Raw genomic sequence first — 19,331 nt, forward strand, 5'->3', positions numbered from 1 at the left:
AAGGGAAACAATGACAAAATGCTGGACTTGAAAAACCAGAGGTACCTTTTTAGGTCTCGCCCTGGAACAGGGACAGAGACTCTATAGCTGTCTGATGCCGGGGAATGAGGGACAAGAAACTGGCACGATTTTTAGCATTCGGATTTGGCTGCGCGAACGCGCACGTTCCGTCCTGCGCCGCCCTCCCAGCCTACTGCGCATGCGCCGCCCTCCCAGCCTACCGCGCATGCATGCATGCACACAGACACAGACACACACACACACACGTCGCAGACAGACACTCGCTCACACACACACACCCCCTCCCCCACAGTCACACACACGCACTCCAAGACACATACACACACGCACGCACACACATACACATACACACACATAGCCCCCCCCCCCCTCCCGCCCCCCCCCGCCTACATGCTCCTCTCCCTCCGCCCGCCCGCCGCTCAGCAACGCACTCACCGGCTTCCTCTCCTCAGCTGCAAGGCCCGGCAGCAGGACTCTTCTTCCCTCCTTCGGCACCGGGGCGCAGGGTAGGCTCCTGCCTGCTCCGGTGCTCCCTGCTCCCAACACGGCTCCAATCGCGGCTCTTCCGTGGGAGGCGGGGTAGGCTCCCGCCCTCCTACTTCCTGTTTCCGGGTGTCGCGCCGGCCTGCCTGACTTCCTGGTCGCAGGCCGGCAGAGTAACGAGGATGTTTTGCGGTATGTATTTATTTATTTAATTATGCATTTTTATATAGCGCAGACTTTACCCGAAGGCGGTATTTCTTTATTCATGTATTTATGCATTTTTATATAGCGCGGACTTTACCCGAAGGCGGTAATGCTTGCCTTAGCGTAATGGTGTTCCTTCTTAATTTATTGGTGGTGTCCCTGTTAGAATTATTCCCACTTTTAGTCTAGCAATGCTTGGCATGATGTTGGCATCTTTGGCATTATTGAGCCCATCCCTGGTATAATGGGACCACAACGTATTGTGGGCATTCTTGACACAATTGTGCTTCTCTTCACCAGCGGTGATGGTCATCCCTGGCATGCGATGGGTGTTCATGGAATTGGATGTTGATATGTAGACATGTAAAGCCAGACTCTGTCCATGGGGCAGTAATATTCATGAGTACTTGATGACATGGAGATCAAAGATACAACTAAAACTGAAAAGCCATTATTTTGAGAGACTGTCATATTTGTTTTTGGGAATCAGAAATATTTATTAAAATGAAATGCTTGTAATAACAAGCCAATGCATGATTACCAGCTGTGATCGTGTTTTCAAAATGTTTGTAAAGTTGATATTAAAGTGATAATTCATGCTAATTTCTGTAGTCTTATTTACATCTTGTTTACAATTATACTATACTACTAATGTATGTTTACTAGCCATAACTGTACTGTTATATGTTACATTTTAATTACAGTGTTTGCCTTTTACAATCATTTTCTTACAAACTACCTCATAAAACAAAAATATTTATGGCTAAAATATTTTGCACTGTTTGCACAATATATTTGTGATGTTTACACTTACCTATTTGAAATTAAAATGTACAAATGGACATTTAGTCAATTACCATTAAAAAGTTTAACTTTTTTGCTAAGATATTCTTGTAATCTTTTATGCAAACAAATGTAAATACTGCATAAATAATTTTAACAACAAATACTTTATATGTAGCTTTTTATGTACATAAGAAAACTATAGCATACAGCAAAAAACATTGCCATTTACAATAATAATAGCTCAAACTTAAATAATGCGAGACCTATTGCATTGCAAATGCTTGTTGCATTAGGGCCCACAATGCCATACAGAAGACATTTGTGACGAAATTCTGGATCTGGTATATTGTATGTAAATTTAGGTACAAGGGGGGCACTCATCTGAAAGACATACCAGAAGCGGACTGCTCCAATGGAGGCAATTTTTGACAGTTATGTAGGCAGTTCCTTTGTGAGAGTCTAGGTTACTATATATGAAGCACGAGCCACTCAATCAAAAGGTGGCATGCTTCATCAGTGGCCTGTGCTCCTCGTTGAGCTGGAGCTGCAATGCCTACCAGGCATCACTGGGGGGCTCTTTGCCTAGAGGTCTACAATAGATCCTCCAGAGTACATATGGGGAGGGGTAAAAGGGTTTTTGTGATGAACAAATGCAGGTTGGTCAAATTGGTGTAGAGTAAAGTTAGCACAAGGTCCACTACTAAATAGGCGTATTCTAGGGGCCCTTTTATAATGAACTTCAACTTACTGCATATTACTCCCTATTTTTAACAATTAACGTATGCCACTAGAATAAACTCATTTAAGTAGTAAACTGGACCCTCACCATGGAACTGCACACTTGACTGTTTAATTATGTGTTCAGGGACAGTGTGTGCTGCACTGGAACTTCTCTCAGTCCATCCCTTTCTTGGTATATGGCAATTTTTGACACCCAGACAATTTCTGACAAATGCCTGTGTCCACAGCATGTTTTGGAAAACACGCATGGCCAATAGGTCTTACTTTCATTAGCTATTGATTTTGCCAATTGTTTTCGTGGTGCCACTGTGATGCTGTGCAGAGTTGCTTAAGCCTTTCATGAGGCGCCTCCAGTCATTTTGTAAGGGAGCGAACCACACAACCACTATTGTTTTCAGTTTAGTTACTGATCAAAGTTTACTCTGTAACTAAAAAGATAATATAACACTAAGAGCATTTTTTTAAAATATTTATTTTTTAAGTCAGAACATCAGGAAAACCGAAAGCAACACTTGGGAGGGTGGAGGTAACAGTGAAACAATGCAGGGGAGGATGGGGAGTTAACAGCGAAGCAACACTGCAGGTGATTCTATGCTGCACAGGGAGGAAAAAGTAACAGAGGTATTGTGGAAAAGCAACACTGAGGCTGGAAAGCAATAGGGAGAAGCACACGAGCAAGCCCAAGAGTGAAGGGCATGGGGTGAAGTAGTCTGGTGACAGAGCAATACAAATTGCAGCAGACCTTGAGAAATATACTCGCCCACTCATTATCACAAGTCAGATTGTATCAGGGCAAGCTATTTTTAGAGTTGTTGGAAATGGCCCTTTTTGCAGGGTTATGCCCAAACTTTTTGCTTCCTATTTTTTCCTGAGCAGTTTGTTTTGGTTTTAACACTCTGGGCACTTTACCTCTGCTAATCAGTGCTAAAGTGCATATGCTCTCTGTGTAAATTGTGTTATGGATTGGTGTTTCCATGATTGGATATTTGATTTACTTGTTAGTCCCTAGTAAAGTGCACAGAATGTGCCAGGGCCTGTAAATCAAATGCTACTAGTGGGCCTGCAGCACTGATTGTGCCACCCTGAAAAGGTAACTCAGATCTGCAATTGCAGAGCCTGCGCGCAGTTTGTAACTACCATGTCGACTTGGCCAGTGCAGAGACTTGCCAGTCCCTAACCTTCCCTTTTCTTCAGGCACCCCTAAGGTAGGCCCAAGGTACCCCTGTGGGCAGGGTGTAGTGTATGTGAAAGGTAGGATATGCCCCAGTGTGTGTGGCACGTCCGGATGGTGAATTACAACCAATTTCGTTTTTCACTATTGCAAGGCTACCTGTTCCCCATAGTAAACATAACTGGCTCAGGGAATTAGGTAGTGAAATAAAGTTTAGTATGAATGAACTTAGAATCTAAAGATGCATCTTTTAGTGAAGGGGATTTTTACATTCTGTGTTTGAAAATACAACTTTTAGAAAGTAGGTATTTTCTTGCCCAGCCATCCTGTGTGCATCTGCTAGAATGTGGATTGCCTGTCTGGGTTTTGGATGACAAAAGGCCAGGGAGCAGGAATGGCTCCAGATAGTCTAGGTGGGTCAGGAAAGGGCTGAATAGGCCTGGACTGCAATTGGGGAAGGGGGAGGAGATTTCATTGCACCTCAAAGGGCCTGGTCTGCCTCTGACAATGCTGTCTCCACCTCCTGCCAGGACGTCACACCAGAGAAGGCAGAACTAGTTCTGCCTGGGCACAGACACTCTCTGCCTTAGAGATCAAAGGATTTTGGGATATACATATTGGGGCCCAGACCCCTGAACTTCAGAACTCTTTTGGACCAAAATGACTGCCAAGAAGAAGAGCTGGAAAAGCTGTGAGGAGGAACTACTACTTTGCTGTATGCTTTGCTGTGTTGGCCTGCAGTGGCTGCTTCTGTGTTGGGCAGAGAAAGGACTGGACTGAACTTTCTGCAACCTACTTTTGTGAGTTTCTCCAAGGACTTGAGGTAGAGCTTGCCCCCTGTTCAAGAAGGTTCAAGAACAGCAAAGACTTCAAGCTCTTCTGCCCCTAGCACGGGGGACTGTGTTTTGCAACAAATGAAAAAGCAACCGGACGATGCCACTGCCGACTTCTTGTCTTGACAACACCGCAGAGTGCTATCCGTAACACTTCAACGCGACCCTGGTCCCACGGACGACGCCTGCGGATGACGCCACTGAGCCGCTGCCCGCAACACGACCTGTGGGCACCACACTCTGCACGCCTCGCTTCACGACAATGCCTTGGTATCCCGATGACCCCGCTCCATGCCAAAATCTATGTTGTTGCTTGCACAGTGGTTCGAGGGCACCGCTTGTAAAGTAACACGACGCACCGCCCTCACCCGCACCGCAGCCTTGGCCTACCGACACGGACTCCCGTTTCGTCAGCCAGGGACAGCACTTCAGCAACAACAACACTGTTTGCACCACGACCTGCCAGCACCTCGACGAGCTCCCGCATTCACTTCGCACCGCGACCCTGGTCTCACAGACAACGACATCTGATGCTGCACCGTGACCTGAGGGCACTGCACGCCACACCGCTGCACTTCGCACCGAAGAACACGAAGCCTAACGAAGCTAGCGCTCCTGACTTCAACAGAGAGGAGTTTGATCTGCAGCGTGTGTGACTTAGAGGGCCCGACGAATCCTGCACCGACCTCCAGAACGGACGCCTGTGGAAACCATGCTTTCGAAAGCTCAACGAGAGGTCGCTGACTCCCTGCATTTCTAAAAGGTACTGTTTGCGGGTCTTCCTGACACCGTAGCTGACCTGCAACACTGCGGTCAGCCAGAACTGTTTGGATTTGTTTGTTCATGACGCCGTGATAGTCCTGGACAGAGCTATCGACATCAAGGAACTGTTTTTCAAGCATATTTTGATAACTGAAGATTTTTAAGTACTGTATTGTGGATTTTTATCATTTTTGGTCTTGTCTTATGTATATAAAAATATTGGATTTTTTCTAACCTGGTGTGGTGTCCTTTTGTAGTGCTTACACTGTATTACTGTTGGTTATATGCAAAAGCTTTACACACTGCCTCTAAGATAAGCCTGACTGTTCGTGCCAAGCTACCAAGGGGGTGAGCGGGGGTTATTTTAGGAGTGTAACTCCCTTATCCTGACTAGAGTGGTGGTTTCTGACTGGCTTTGGCACATTCCATAGCCTACCATTTTCCTGAATTCTAACAAGAGCCTACTGACCCGTTCTGGTGAGCTGACAAAAGTACAGATGTCCTGTTCAGTCAGACAGTGATGGAGCAATGAAGATGCCTTTAAATCTAGTTTATATATTGTCACATTTGCCCCAAGTTCAACAACAGAGGTCAAATGTTGGTTTAGTTCTTCTTACAACTTGCTGCTTATTTCATACTGGAGGTTGGGGTTTAATTTGCTTTTTCGGACTGCAAAATTATAGTATTTTGCTAATTGGAATGTCTGACAATCATGCTATACAAGGAGTGGGATATAAAAGGCTGTAGAATGTGTTTTTTTTTCTCCTAAAACACAACATTTAAATAGCTTGTAAATGAACTGTACAAATATTTCAAACTATAGGTCAGTAATTAGGAAAGCACATTTTCATAATTCTGTGTGATGGAAACAAAGATTTTAAAAGGATCCAAAAAACCAGGATACTTAACTTGGTGATGTACAAATGATAAAACATTTTTGCTGAAATGCAATTTCCACACAGTAGTTTATATGCTACATAGTTTTATCAGTAAAACTGTATGTCCGTGGCAAAGTTTGTGGTCATTTCAATGGAAAATTTCCAGTCTATAAATAGCAATGCGCTCCCACATCATGCTCTAGTAATATATTTATTAAAAGTGAGAGTTTTTAAACATGAAATGAGAAATGTTCCTGTTCCTGCACTGATGAAAATGCTATTAGTAAGCTAAGAGGCAAGTCAGGGGGTCGTGTGTATCCTGTATGTGGGACGTATTCTTATTATACGTGGAGCAAAGTTTTTGTCTATTATATTAACCCCTTTGATGCTCATGACGGAACGGTTCCGTCATGAGCATCGGTCACGCTGTGCTCATGACGGAACCGTTCCGTCATGACCACACCCGCGATAGGAATTTCAGCACCGGGGGAAAATCGGGGCCGCACGCAAGGTGTTACACAAAAGATATTTTTGAAATTGCTGAACTCACATATTTGAATGTGCTCTCATATGTGATAATGGAGAAAAAGGTTACTCTGTAAAATAAAATATTTGCCTAGTGGAGGAAGCTGGCTCTGTGTGCATGGTATAACACACTAGTTGCATACCTTATTGAGTCCAGAGATTCCCCAGACGTGTACAGTGCTCATTGTAAACCCAAAGTGTTAAATTAGTGGTAGTGTGGGCAAGCAGCCTTAAGCCTAACAGAGGAGTGTAAGACGTTTATTGCACAACATTGACCAATAACTGACAAACGACTCAAAAAGGACATCAACACCAAATTTATAAAAATAAGCTTTATTTGAGTTTCATTTTAGAACCATGAACTTCGCAATAAGATCAGTACGTTTTTCAGGAAAAATACTTGAGACTTTCAAAAGTAGATACTTCGTGCAATTTTCAAAGAGTTCAATTTTATCCTATGAAGGAAAACAATAATGCGGTTATGCAGGTAAGTACGCAACTTACAGTTCCAGTCTTCAGGACCAAAGGTCAGCAAGGAGCAAGGGTCAGGTGAGAACAAAAACCCTACCAACAGCGGCATGGGGACAGCCGGGTGCAGAGGTCAAGATTGGAGTTTGGCCCAATGCATTTCAATGGAGGTTGGGGGTGTTCGCAGCCACACTGGTTGCAGGTAGGCAAATCGGCTGCAGGGTCCAAGCTTTGGGGGTTAGAGCAAGCATGGGGGGGCACAAAGTAGCACCAAACATATACAACCAGCGGCACTGGGGCTGCAGATTGCAAATACATCGTCAGGCACCCAATTCTTTCCAATAGAGCACTTGCTTCGGACGATCAGGCCGCAGGCGTCGCACCAGAGGTTGCAGGATGGAGACCAGGGACAGTAGAGGTAAGCAGAGATTTAGGGGATCATAGGAGCACTGTTGGTTCAGCTTACCAAGGCCCAGGGGCTTCAGGTGCAGGGGTGCCTTTAAACGTTAGATTCTTCTTACTGGAGCCGGTCGCGGTCAGGGGAAGCCTCTGGATTCAGGCTAAAGGCATCGTCGTGAAGTCCAGGAGGGGTCAGCCAATGGTGGACATGGATTCAGGATCACTGGGGAACTTTTTCTGGCTCAGTGAGCCACCTGGGCACAGGCCGGAGGCATCGGATGCAGAGTGCTCAAGGATCGCAGTTGCGGAGGGCACCAGAGTCCTTGGTGTTGTTTACGTTGTAGACAGGGCTGCTGTCCTCAGGAGTTCTGTTTTTTTCAGAGACAGGCAGTCCTCCCAGGTTTTGTAGAGATCGCGGACTGCTGAATAGGTGTTTTTTCTTTACAACGATTTTCGAGGGCTGCAGACAGGCTGGTAGGGCTTGGGCCAAGTCAGTAGACATTGGCAGTCTTCAGTCTTCTTCTGTACAGTTTCTTCTTCGTCCTTTATCTTTACTATATTTAGGGGTGTTTTAGGGGAGAAGCAGGTAGGGCCAATGGGCACCTTACCTGGGGTGCCTACACCCTCAATTATGCCACCCTCCCATGGGAAGAGGCATTCACCTAGCCCTGACTGGAGGGGTCTCCCCATCTTCAAGATGGCAGGGACTGAAAAATGTGCTTCACCTTGCCTCCTCGATCTTAAGGGTAGAGTTGGCAGCGGTGGGCGCACCTCCTGTTCTCCTAAGGTTCCCAACCAAAGTGGGGGAGTAAACTGGTGGCTGCCATCTGCTACTAGCATTACAAAGGCAGCAGACCTTTGAAGCTTCCCTCTTGAGCTCTGTGCCCATCTTGGGTGAGGAGGGATGCGCATTGTTCCTGGTCCCAGAGAGCAGAGTCTCTCAACCCAGAGGTCCAGAAACCTGTCTGGTGGTGGCAGGCTGTTTATAGACAGTCTGTGACCACACCAGGGTTGGAAGGTTCCCAGGGTACATGGTACAATAAATTCCACATTTATTGAAAGGAGTAGTTTGGTACCAAAAACTCCTGGGTTCAGAGAAGAAATCGTGGTGCAAGGGAACTCAAACTGTCGAGTTTCCAGCCCATATACTCGCTATGGCTTCCCTGGCACTTGAATTACATTATCTAAGAATAGTCTTAAATATTGCAGGGGCATATCTGCTCATGCAGAGATGCCCTCACCTGTGGTGTAGTGCACCTTGCCTTAGGTCTGGATGGCCTGCTAGAATTGAGACTTACCTATACTTTAGGCAGTGCTAGTTGACATGGCACACAGGCAGAGTGCCATGTTGACTTTGTCGTTTTTGTCTGCACCAGGCCATGCATGCTGCAGTGGCAGTCTGCAGGGCCTAGGTGAGGGGTCCCTAGGGGACTCTCTTCAGTACCCATGCCCTAGGTACCATTTATTAGGGACTTACAAGGGGCCTGAAGGGCCAATTGTGGCATAGTGTAGGGAAGAAGCACTGGCAGATGGGACCTGTTTGCCAGGCTCCCTGTGCACAAAATGTGAGACCAGTTTACTAACAAGCCCTTCACAGTTATGTTGATAGATTATGCATAGCATAACATAACATAACAGGTGTATTTGTAAAGCGCATGTTCGCTCCAGCAACGGGGCATCTTGGCGCTGAAATAACAGATGTATATTGTTACTCAACTCAATGGTACTCATTTTATCGACCTCAAATGGATGAAAGGCTGAGGGGACCCGCCGGGATTTGAACCTGTGACCATGAGGTCGAACACAAGCCCCTGCAGTGGACGCATTAGTCCACTGAGCCACCAGACCCGGCCTAAGGTTGACTGGGTCACTAGACCTGCAGGTCTGGTAAAAGTTTTATGATTTTTTTGAAGGGCTCTGCAGGGAAAGTGAAGTACACAAGGGAGACTATTCAAAAACACACGCACACACTCAGAACGCTTCATTCACACAAATGAAAAAAGTAGTGCTTGAAAAGCAATCAGTGCAAGTGGCAATACCAGTCAAACAAAGAGACTGTAAAAAGGCAATGCTCCATAGGATGGACAAACACAAGATTAACAAGCTGGGACACAAACAAGAGCGAGCAAATAAGTGTGACAAGGACTAATGTTAAACAATGGGCGGGCTCTAAACCGCTCTCTGTTCTTGGTAAGCCAGAATATACCGAGCACCAGACAGCGCATGCATGCTCTAGCAGTATCGACCAAAAAAATTTTCAAATCCCAGCGTAAGCTCAGTACCATGTGAATCCTGGCAAACATTGTGCCGAAAAGAAATACTTATTTCGCATTCTATGTCTCTTGAAAAGAACTTTTATGTCCTAGGAAAGGTTCACGCTGTGTAATACTGTCCAAAATAAAATCGGCTTGATCTTGTTTACTAATCTCATATTTCATGAATTACAGACATAGCACTAACCCTAGTTATGGAAAGAAATGCCCATCTAGTGTCTGAATTGCACAGGGTGAAGCAGGAAAATTTGTGTTCTATCCTTGCTTCCCTGGGTGACCAAATTGTGCGATGCTGGGCAAATACTTTATTTCACCGAACCTCCTTTTTGTTCATTATCACATATTAGAGCACTTTCAAATATGGAGTTAAAAATGTGCGTGCTGTATGAAAACCTTTCTTGTATTGGATGTAATAGCCTATAATGTTGCTCATCAAGAATAAAAATCTTGGATATATTTTGTCGACACAAGACAGCTGACTTGGCACTGTTTATTGTCATCAAGGCAGAACATTTCTCAGGTCATGTTTATTAACTAATTTTTATTAAATACTTTTCAAATAATCTGATCTGCAAAGGTGAAACACTTCCATGTGTTGAAAGAAAGTCACCTTTTCGAATTTTGAATACACCTCATCATATTGTAATAAGTTTGTGGTATGATTTACCTGTCAGCTACTTTCAGGGCTTGGCTTGTGTACGGGCTCTTGAAGGCAGTGTCCACCCTTGGCCTGATTTTTCTCTGGCTGTTAATTTGTTTGTTTACCCAACTCTAGAATGAGAGTACCACTAAATGGAGTTGCCCAGGCAATATTACTTGGGACTCGACTGAAGAAACAATGGCTTGTTCCCCGTGCAGCATTACCTGTAGCTTGCAATCATGATGTAAAACATACTTAAGATACTTCCTATGTCTAGACTGTTAATTTGAATGCCACAATAACATTTCTTCTATAAGATCTGAAGATTCAGAAGTGCTGGGACTTTGATTGCATACAGAACACGAACAGAAGGAAAAAGAAATTAAAAGTAGCATCTCTTGGCCAAAGAAGCAAAAGGCAACAGCACTGTAAATGCATCACCAGAAATCAATACAAATAGTTGTTATGCAATCTGAGGAGGGAAATCATGGTGTACTTAACTCACACGGTCATGGAAGACGCATGTAAAGTGTGGGCAAGTTCTGTACACGCGTGTTGCCTCCAAGAACTCCTGCTGGTAGAAGCTAGATGTTTCCTGAAAGGAAACCTCAAGTGCACCAGCATGGTCAGCAATCTTCTACTGGTTTGCGGCCACTGACAGAGGAAAGGTATGGCAGAGCCAGTGCAGCCAGCTGCAGCACATGTTCAGAGTAAAAGTAAAGTTTGATGCTAAGTGATGTGAATTATGACAGCGTTGTCTCTCTCTGAACAGGACTCTTGATTTGAATAGGGCGTAACTTAAGGTGCTCGCAGGCTAACTAGAAACTAAACTGGCAGTTTCCAAGAATGGAATTATGCTGCACATGGCAAGTTGACCTGCGTAAAGTTTCTCGAGGCCTGTTTTGTTCTCGGTTGGAAGCACATGGCCTGGGAGTCTTGCGTCAGTGGGCCAGTGCAGGTGAATGACGATCACTTCTGATGTTAGATAGACCTATTCCTACCACAAGGACCATGCACTAACCGTGAAGGGTATGCTTGCACCAGGCAGAGAGGTATAAAAGAAAGGGCACTGACCAGAATCTTCTGGGATGTTGGGGATGGCAGATGCCCAAACTCTAAAGGTCTTGCTTACTGAAGTAGTAACCTTTTAGAGAATTGTATTAGACTGTACCGCACAAAAATCTAGATTGTCAGCATTAGATATGTGCTTTCTGTTTAAAAGAAGGATGGCTTCCCTGTAAAAGTTAGTGTACTTGTGCTCTCTGAGAAAGAAACCAGTAGAACTGAAGCACTGTTGGATTATCTAGACATATACATCTCCTCTTAAAAATGTGGTTTAAGAACATGTTTCTACTGTTTGAATTGCCAGTACAAAAATGTATAGGCAAGGCTAATAGAATGATCAAAGAATTACAAGTCCAGTGAATCAAAAGTAACGGTTGATACATGTCTGGATAGGGTCCACTCTGCTTGCTAGTTCCTACTGTTTTGTGGGTATTTGTTTCAGCATTCAATTTGTCATTGAAAGAAATACACAACTCAAATTAATTAAAGCACACATTTCCATGTGTATGCTCCTGTACCTTGCAAAATGTTAGATATGGTTATGCAAAATAAGAAAACAGTTTAAAAATCATGCTGCATTCCCAACCTTTTAATTCAGTGTTGCTTTTTACAAGCCATTTAGATGTATTTGCTGAATATCAAACTAATCAAATTCATAAGCACAATGTTTAATGAAAAATGTCTGTGAACTTGAATTAAGTGCTGGGACTGAGGTCACGTTGAAAAGTTTGTTGCCCCTGAAAGATTATTTTGCAGATGCCATTTGGTGTCAAATGTCTTGATGTGGTTCTTCTGATGTGTTTCAGGAATGGAAAAGTTGTTACTCTCTTAACCCCTTTTTAGGTCTCGGCTAGCGTAGGCTGCGCACATGCGCAGTCTCGCTTGCGAGATCTTATGTTTTAGGGTAGATTTCACTAGCGAGGTTAAGCCCCGCCCCTCGTTTCCATTGGCTGGCATCACCGTTTAGGGTAAACGGTGGCCAGCCATTGGAAAAGAGCGTCCTGTGATGTACATTTTTCTATTTGGAGGAAGAGGCAGAATACGTAACAAGGCACGGCATTTAGAACCTAAAAGATAAATTATTCTTTTATTGAAGTGTTACTTCTATGTTTTTTAGACGTTTGCTTATGCAGGGGAAGAGTTTGGTATAGGGTACATACTTTTCATCACCAAATGTGTGCGGTATAATTGTCCTTCAAAGCTTGCACTGATTTATCAGTTGGTGAAATGATAGTTCAGGACAACAGTTGTCCATTCAGAGTTCTTTTCAACCCTTCCCTTTTACCAGTTAAAGACATCACACATACACATTGCTCTACAAAGGGATAAACACAAGTAAATACGTACTTCAAGAGGAATTCTGCAGCCTGCTCATCAGTGTACCAATCGGGCAAGTTAAGTTTAACTCTAAAACGCTCGCCCAGATAGCTTAGCACCTGCTTCTGGTTGGTGCAACGTTCCTCCATTACCATCCTCAACATCTGTGAGATGCAGTTTTTATAGAAAGAGTTGTCTTCCCTTCCTTTGATTAGCTCGTTGAAAATTTGGTAGTCTGTCAAATTAACCAGAGCCTGATTAAAAATAAGGAACAATGTTAAAGATGCAGGTACTAGAGGAATAAGTGTCTAAAACTATTTTATTCAGTAACAGTTTCAGTTCTTAAAAGTGCATATTCCTGCCATTAACATTTCCATAATCATATGATGGTACTTCAGTGCAAATTGAAATCTTTGAGATAAGTGATGTTCTATTTCTGTACAGCCTACCCACAACACTGGCACCAAAGAATACAAAATTAATAGAATGAATCAGTAAGCTGCCTGTTTCTAAGCCAAATTTTGCAAAGTGGGTGGCGGTATCCACTTAACTGTTAGCACACAGACTAGCCTCCCTTCCATCTTACCCTGTCTACTTTAATTGACCAAGACAAGTCAACTGCAGTGGCATTTCAGAATTTTTTTGGCCTGTTCAAATAAATTCTACAAGTGCCCTGAAGGCCCGGGTGGGTTGATCATACATACAGGTGCTATCATCTAAATTAGGGGTCAAGTCAATGGCTGGAGTGGTAATAAGGTAACCATCATATTGACTTCAGCAGTGTTCTCGTTTTTCATCAAGAGGCCCTTTTAACACATGGGACTTCCTTTCATTTAAGTGCAGTGCTGGACAGGGGATTGGAATAGGGAGTGGAAAGAAAGAATGGTATGGAGTGCAAGGTTGGTTTGAATGCTGTTTGGGGTGTGTGGGCATCTCCAATGTATAAAACAAAGGGGTATTTCAGACCAAAGGCATCTTGGCACCATCTGATGCTAAACATTATAGGTAAATGCTTTGAAAAAGGAACACAGGAGGGTTATCATGCAGTTATTGAGTTGTTTGCATTCTTTCCCTAAAAACATGTCCACAATTGGTACTTCTACCCCAAAGCAGAATAGGAAAGCAAATTCTGAGAGTGCTAATTTAGTTGTTTTTATTATTGCAGGAATCTTGTATAGTTTATTTTTTAGATATTGCTAAAACGAGTAAAGTAAAAGGCTTACCAAGTTACCCTCACAAAGATTCATTTAGGAATACAAGTAGAATTCAGTTGAAACCATAGCGATCCATGTCTAATTATTATAAATCAGGAACTTTCATGACACCATTTGTTTTGGAGTTTGAGTTTGTTACTGCTTATTCTTGGAGTACTGTTATCCTGTATAAATTCAGAATTTACAAAATCCAATTTGCTGTGAAACTGAATAGATCATTTTAGGGGAGGAAAGTGATAGCCAAGCATGAATGGAGAGCTTCCATTTCGAACTGGTGACCAATGCTGTCAGAGGCCACAGACTGGTCAAAAAATACAAAGAAAAGCATGTCCAGCAATTCGAGTGTAGTAGTAGTAAGAGGAGGAGGAGAGACTGAAGTTGGTGTTTCGCTCAGAGTGACTAATGGGACGTTCTAAATTAAATATGTGGTTATTAAAGATGATTTAGGTTGTCAATTATTCGCCGGGCTAAAGGTAGCCATAAATAGGAATCGCCAAACTCCTGTATAATCTTGAGTGACTTGGCCCTCTAAGGAGATACACACCACAATGACAGTCCGGAAATTAAGAGTTGGGCGGGAATCTGATACAGTAGAGGATTTATAACTAAAACAATTCCTTTCCTATGACCAGGCAAGAGAGGCCTTTAATCTTGGTCAAGGTCAGTTTTACAGTGTGCACATATTGCACAATCAGCCAGGGGTATCTGAATCTCTTTCCCTGAAGAGCCCCTGGCAACAGAAGTGGTAGCTATGGTTCTATCCCTGGCAGGGTGTAGACGATTTGTATGCAGTTCACTGTCTGATGGAGAGAACACAACTTTAGTACATGATAAGTGGTCACAGAGGTGCCTTTACCACCGATATCAGAGGCAGATTGGGGGAGGGCTTGTACACAAGTTAAGACCATTTCCCCAAACACTTTTCAAACTAGTCCAATTTCATTATCTTCACATGAATTATTTTATCCTGAATAAAGTCATTAGGACTTATCCTGTTATAACCTCGTCATATCCAAGATATGCACATAAAGGACAGATGTTCTGCATTAGGCTTGAGGTGGCCCAGGAGTGGTTGCATTCTGGGAGGTGGCAGCTGAACGTTTGCAATTGATGGCCAGGGGATTACCGGAACAATCAATGAAACAATGTTTGCTGGGTATATTCCCTATCACAAGGTCTTTAAAGATGAGAAAAGAAGAAGATGGCAGGACCAGGCAAGGTTCTGGCCAAGCACCCAATCGCCATTCATTTGGTCTCTGCTAGGGCTACTAGTTATGAAGCGTGGACAAAGTATTTGCTTGGGCGATTGGAGATGAACATCATATGAAAAGCACAAGAAGGCACGAATAGCTGGCTGAATGGGCTGAGATGCTTCCCAAATAATATGCCCACGCAAATGATGGACCACCTTAAATCAGATTATAAACTTGGTCGACTACTGTTGAAATGTTCTATGCTGTTATACACTATGGCGATTCAGAAAAGGGGGTGGTGATGAACAGTGTCTGAATTAAGCAGACCACTCTTACCCAGTCCAAAGATCAGGGCTTGATCCATCACCGTTTTTTAGCTCACTGCACCATCCCAGCTCAGAACCCGGCTACATGCAAATTAGTCTGACCCTGGCCCAGTGCATCATGGGAACAGGGCAGACCAAACTACCAAGCCAATCCCTATACTGGGAAGGAAACAAGCTTCCGGGGACCGGTTTCTGGCATTTCAGCCGTCTTCGGCCCGGCTTGCTTGAATCCTGATGGTGCAATGAGCAAGGGACTCACATCTGAGTATACCCTTCCACGCTTATGGTGGACAAAAACGATTGATGGATCAAGCACTGATCTTTGGACTGGGTAAGAGTGCTCTCCTTAATTCAGACACTCTGTTCATCACCACCCCCTTTTCTGAATCGTTTTTGGCCACTATAGGTGTGGCAGGGTATACTCAGACATGAGTCCCTTGCTCACTGCACCATCAGGATTCAAGCAAGCCAGGCCGACGACGGCTGAAATGCCAGAAACCGGCCCCCGGTAGCTTGTCTCCTTTCTGCTGAAGAATTGGCTTGGCACTTTAGTCTGCCCTGTTCCCATGATGCACTGTGCCAGGGACAGACTGATTTGCATATAGCCAGGTCCTGAGCTGGGATGGTGCAGTGAGCTAAATAACGGTGATGGATCAAGCCCTGATCTTTGGACTGGGTAAGAGTGGTCTCCTTAATTCAGACACTCTGTTCATCACCACCCCCTTTTCTGAATCGTTATACACTATGTCAGCTGTGGGGATTGCGGGAAATGGACTATGGGTAGACGGATGCAGGATATATTGTACGAGTGTGGTGGGTGGCATTGCTGGTTGTAGAGGAGGTACAGAAACGTGGTTGTTGGGTGTGTTTTAATTGATTCTCTGTGTTTGGTCTCCTGAAAAAAAATGCAATAAATTGTAATAAAATTTTTTTTAGAGCCACGGAAGTGGCAGGTAAGATACAGGAGAGATAATGAGCAGGAATTTAGCCAATAGAACGTGTTACACATTTGGCACGAGTGGTCCGTGTGACTGAGGTCAAGATGTTGAGAAAATACTCTCTAGCCTTTAGTGGTGTTGTCACCAGGTCCTCAATATACAGATCTCAGACCCAGTCATCATCACATTCATGCAAATGTCAGAGGCAAATCTTAATTCTAAGACTCGTACCCCTCACCCTTGTTTATTTATGATAGTATTTTGGTATGTGGGTTCAATGAGTTACTTCTTGCATTCTTAATTTTTTTCGATTTACTGTGTTGTTAGATTGTCTTGCTTAATCCAACTGAGGGTTTGTAAATTGCTTCTCTTAATCGAGATCCGCAAATCTCTAGGCCTGCTCGGACACTTTTTCCTTACCCTTGTATAGTATTTGACGGTTTATGATTAACCCTGGTTCTGTTGGCCTAAAGTGTTTCCCCTCTTCTACCTTTTAGCTTAGCTTGTTGCTGGATTTATATTCCTCTTCTTTCTCTCCATTGCAAAGTGCTCCGATAACCTCAGGGGTCTAGCTCGCACTATATAAAAAAATATAAAAAAACAACTAAATAAGAGCCTGCATGGATGAAGCACCTCAGAGTGAAGCTACTGTAGATAAAGGGTAGGCCATCTATGCTTTTCTTTATGCTTGGCTAGGGGATGAACGTCTGTGACTTCACTCAAGTTTTAATTCTCTTTGACGAACAGAATATCTACGTGGCTAGGAGTTATCAAGTCAGCAATTTTCAATAACTAGCCTTGCATTTAGTAAGTGTTGTGAGAATAAGTGCGGACAGAGGGTGGTCGGAGAGGTGGGTGACTCTATTCATATACTGATATGGATAATACTGACGATGCTAGAGAAATATGGAGTGTTTGATATGACGGAATGTTTTTGTCATAAACGGAGGATGAGAATAGAAAATCTTGGTAGGTTTTGGTGATGAAGCATGGCTTACCTACTTAGTTCAGCAATAGGAAGAGCAGCCGCGGCTGCTGCAGGTAAGAGCGGTGGGGCTAAGTGAGGGGGGATTTCGAGAGACAACCACGAGGGAAAATTATTTTTTTATTTAATTATCCCTTGTGGTAGTCTCTCGAAATCCCCTCTCACCTGGCCCCACCGCTCTTACCGGCAGCGGCCGCGGAAGAGTATGCCACAGCCTGACAAAAAATAGACAAGGGAGGAGTTGTAGGTGTTGACATTTGCAGCTTTGCCGCTTAGCCACAAAGGAAAGGCAGGACATCCTGGAAGGCTCATTGAAAACAGGGTATGGGGCGACGTATGCTATTTGATGAACCAGTCAAAGATGATGAGGCAGCTAATAAAAAGGTGGTTGCCTTCTAGTCACAATGCTCACTCTGGAGTTGTCCAGTAAGCTAAGTGGAGTAGTTAGGATTCCACAGATGGAGTAGGGTCACTTTTTGACAGTGGACACAGGATTGACTTTAGTTGGATGCTATGTCGTCAAAATGTACTTCCAGTAATAATTTGATTGGTTAAACTCATCAGGAGGTTCCATGTGTGGGAGTCAAGGGTCTTAGATGTATGGAAAACTACTATAATTATCTAAAATAAAGTAGATAAATGGGAATCTGTCACAAATGACATAAATGTTTTCTCAAAAAAGAAAAATTGTGTTATCTACTAACTAGCAAGCACACCACTTAAGCAAAAAAAATACACCGGGTCACTTATCAAATACATACTTTGAGAGCAAAGCCCAATGGAATGAAGAAAAGTTCCTTGCGATAGATGAAGTTCAACATCACTGTGCCATTTTCAAGATAGTGAAGATTCATGTTAATCGCAGAATGCTCCTCTCTCACACAATGCATCGAAATACCTAAAAAGGGAGTATTAAAATTCACAAGGTTATTAGTTGCAAATTATTTTTAAAAAGTGACTAAACAGAACATATGATAACCTTAGTGCTTATGCCCAATTCCTGCATATGAAGACTGAGAGTTCATGAATTATTTTGTTAATTAATTTGATTCAAGTGGATTTGCTACTCTTTTGTTAAAGACTTTGACTGTTACATGTTAACCTTACTCCGGTTTCCTTCAGTATCAGATTTTTTTGTAGAAGCGATCAGTGAAAATGCGCTCCTAAGGCTACATTGACTTCCTCTAGGAATTTTAATGCTGACACTTTTTCACAACTCTCACTCTTAAGTTCTAAGTAGTTACTCAGTTTCTCTGTGGGTGACACAAGGCCACAAACTATTAAAAGGATTCACCAATGCAGGGTAAACATTACACATATAATAAAAGGCAGCTTGGGACTACTATCGCCTCAAGTTCCAAGTTCATTAAGAATACACGTCTGTCACTCCTATGGTGCCACAATATGCTAACAGCACACAATAGGCCTTACTCTAATTAATGTGAAAAGAAAGATAGGTACAGGTTATGTTATTAAGCAAAATAATTATATAGGAAAACAAAATATATAAAAATTACACGGATATGCAAGAGGAGTGCAGGATCAAAGCTTTGTTTAATTTGCTTCTGTTGGCTTAAGAATTCTTCAGTGTGGTTGTTCAGGCAACCAACTGGTAAAGTGACTTCTTCTGGCAGCTTTATGGACATAGAATAAAATAGTGCTGAAATCGGAACAGCCGAATACAGTTATGTTCAAATGGATTAAGGGAAAATAGACAGAACAGGCATCCGTGATCAGCTGCACTCTTGTTTAAAGATTATTGTTCCAAACCGAATTAATAGAGCAATTTTTATGTTGGACGTGTGACTCCTACTCAGTTAAAATTTCTACTTGGCGTCTCTGGGAGGTTCAAGGAGTAGCAATTATATTGTAGAAATTGTAGCAGTTAATGGAGCAAATTAATTTATTCTGGCTACAAGGAATGCCACACACCAACTGGTGCGAACGGTCATAGAATCTTCTTATGACAAAATTAGATTAACAGCCCGTGCTGGGGAAGCACATGCGTGCCAACACAAGGAAGAAAGGGTAAGGTATAGGCTAGGCGATATCAGAATAAATCACACAGTGTATGGACTATAAATAATGACTACTAAATTGATTCCCTCT

At 43.2% G+C, this 19,331-nt stretch overlaps 1 protein-coding gene across 2 annotated transcripts in view; it reads right to left on the reverse strand.

Annotated features, from left to right (window-relative positions):
• Positions 1-19,331, reverse strand: part of POLR1B (RNA polymerase I subunit B) — a 260,946-nt gene that overhangs the window by 143,727 nt on the left and 97,888 nt on the right. For both annotated transcript variants that reach the window (XM_086927218.1, XM_086927219.1), the window contains exons 5-6: positions 17,984-18,120; positions 12,597-12,820 (exon numbers count right to left, since the gene is read on the reverse strand). In XM_086927218.1, the coding sequence (XP_086783344.1) occupies positions 12,597-12,820; positions 17,984-18,120 (361 nt within the window). The remainder of the gene's footprint in view (positions 1-12,596; positions 12,821-17,983; positions 18,121-19,331) is intronic.

This window comes from Lissotriton vulgaris, chromosome 6 (genome assembly GCF_964263255.1).
Source record: "Lissotriton vulgaris chromosome 6, aLisVul1.2, whole genome shotgun sequence".
In the NCBI taxonomy this organism is placed as follows: domain Eukaryota; kingdom Metazoa; phylum Chordata; class Amphibia; order Caudata; family Salamandridae; genus Lissotriton; species Lissotriton vulgaris.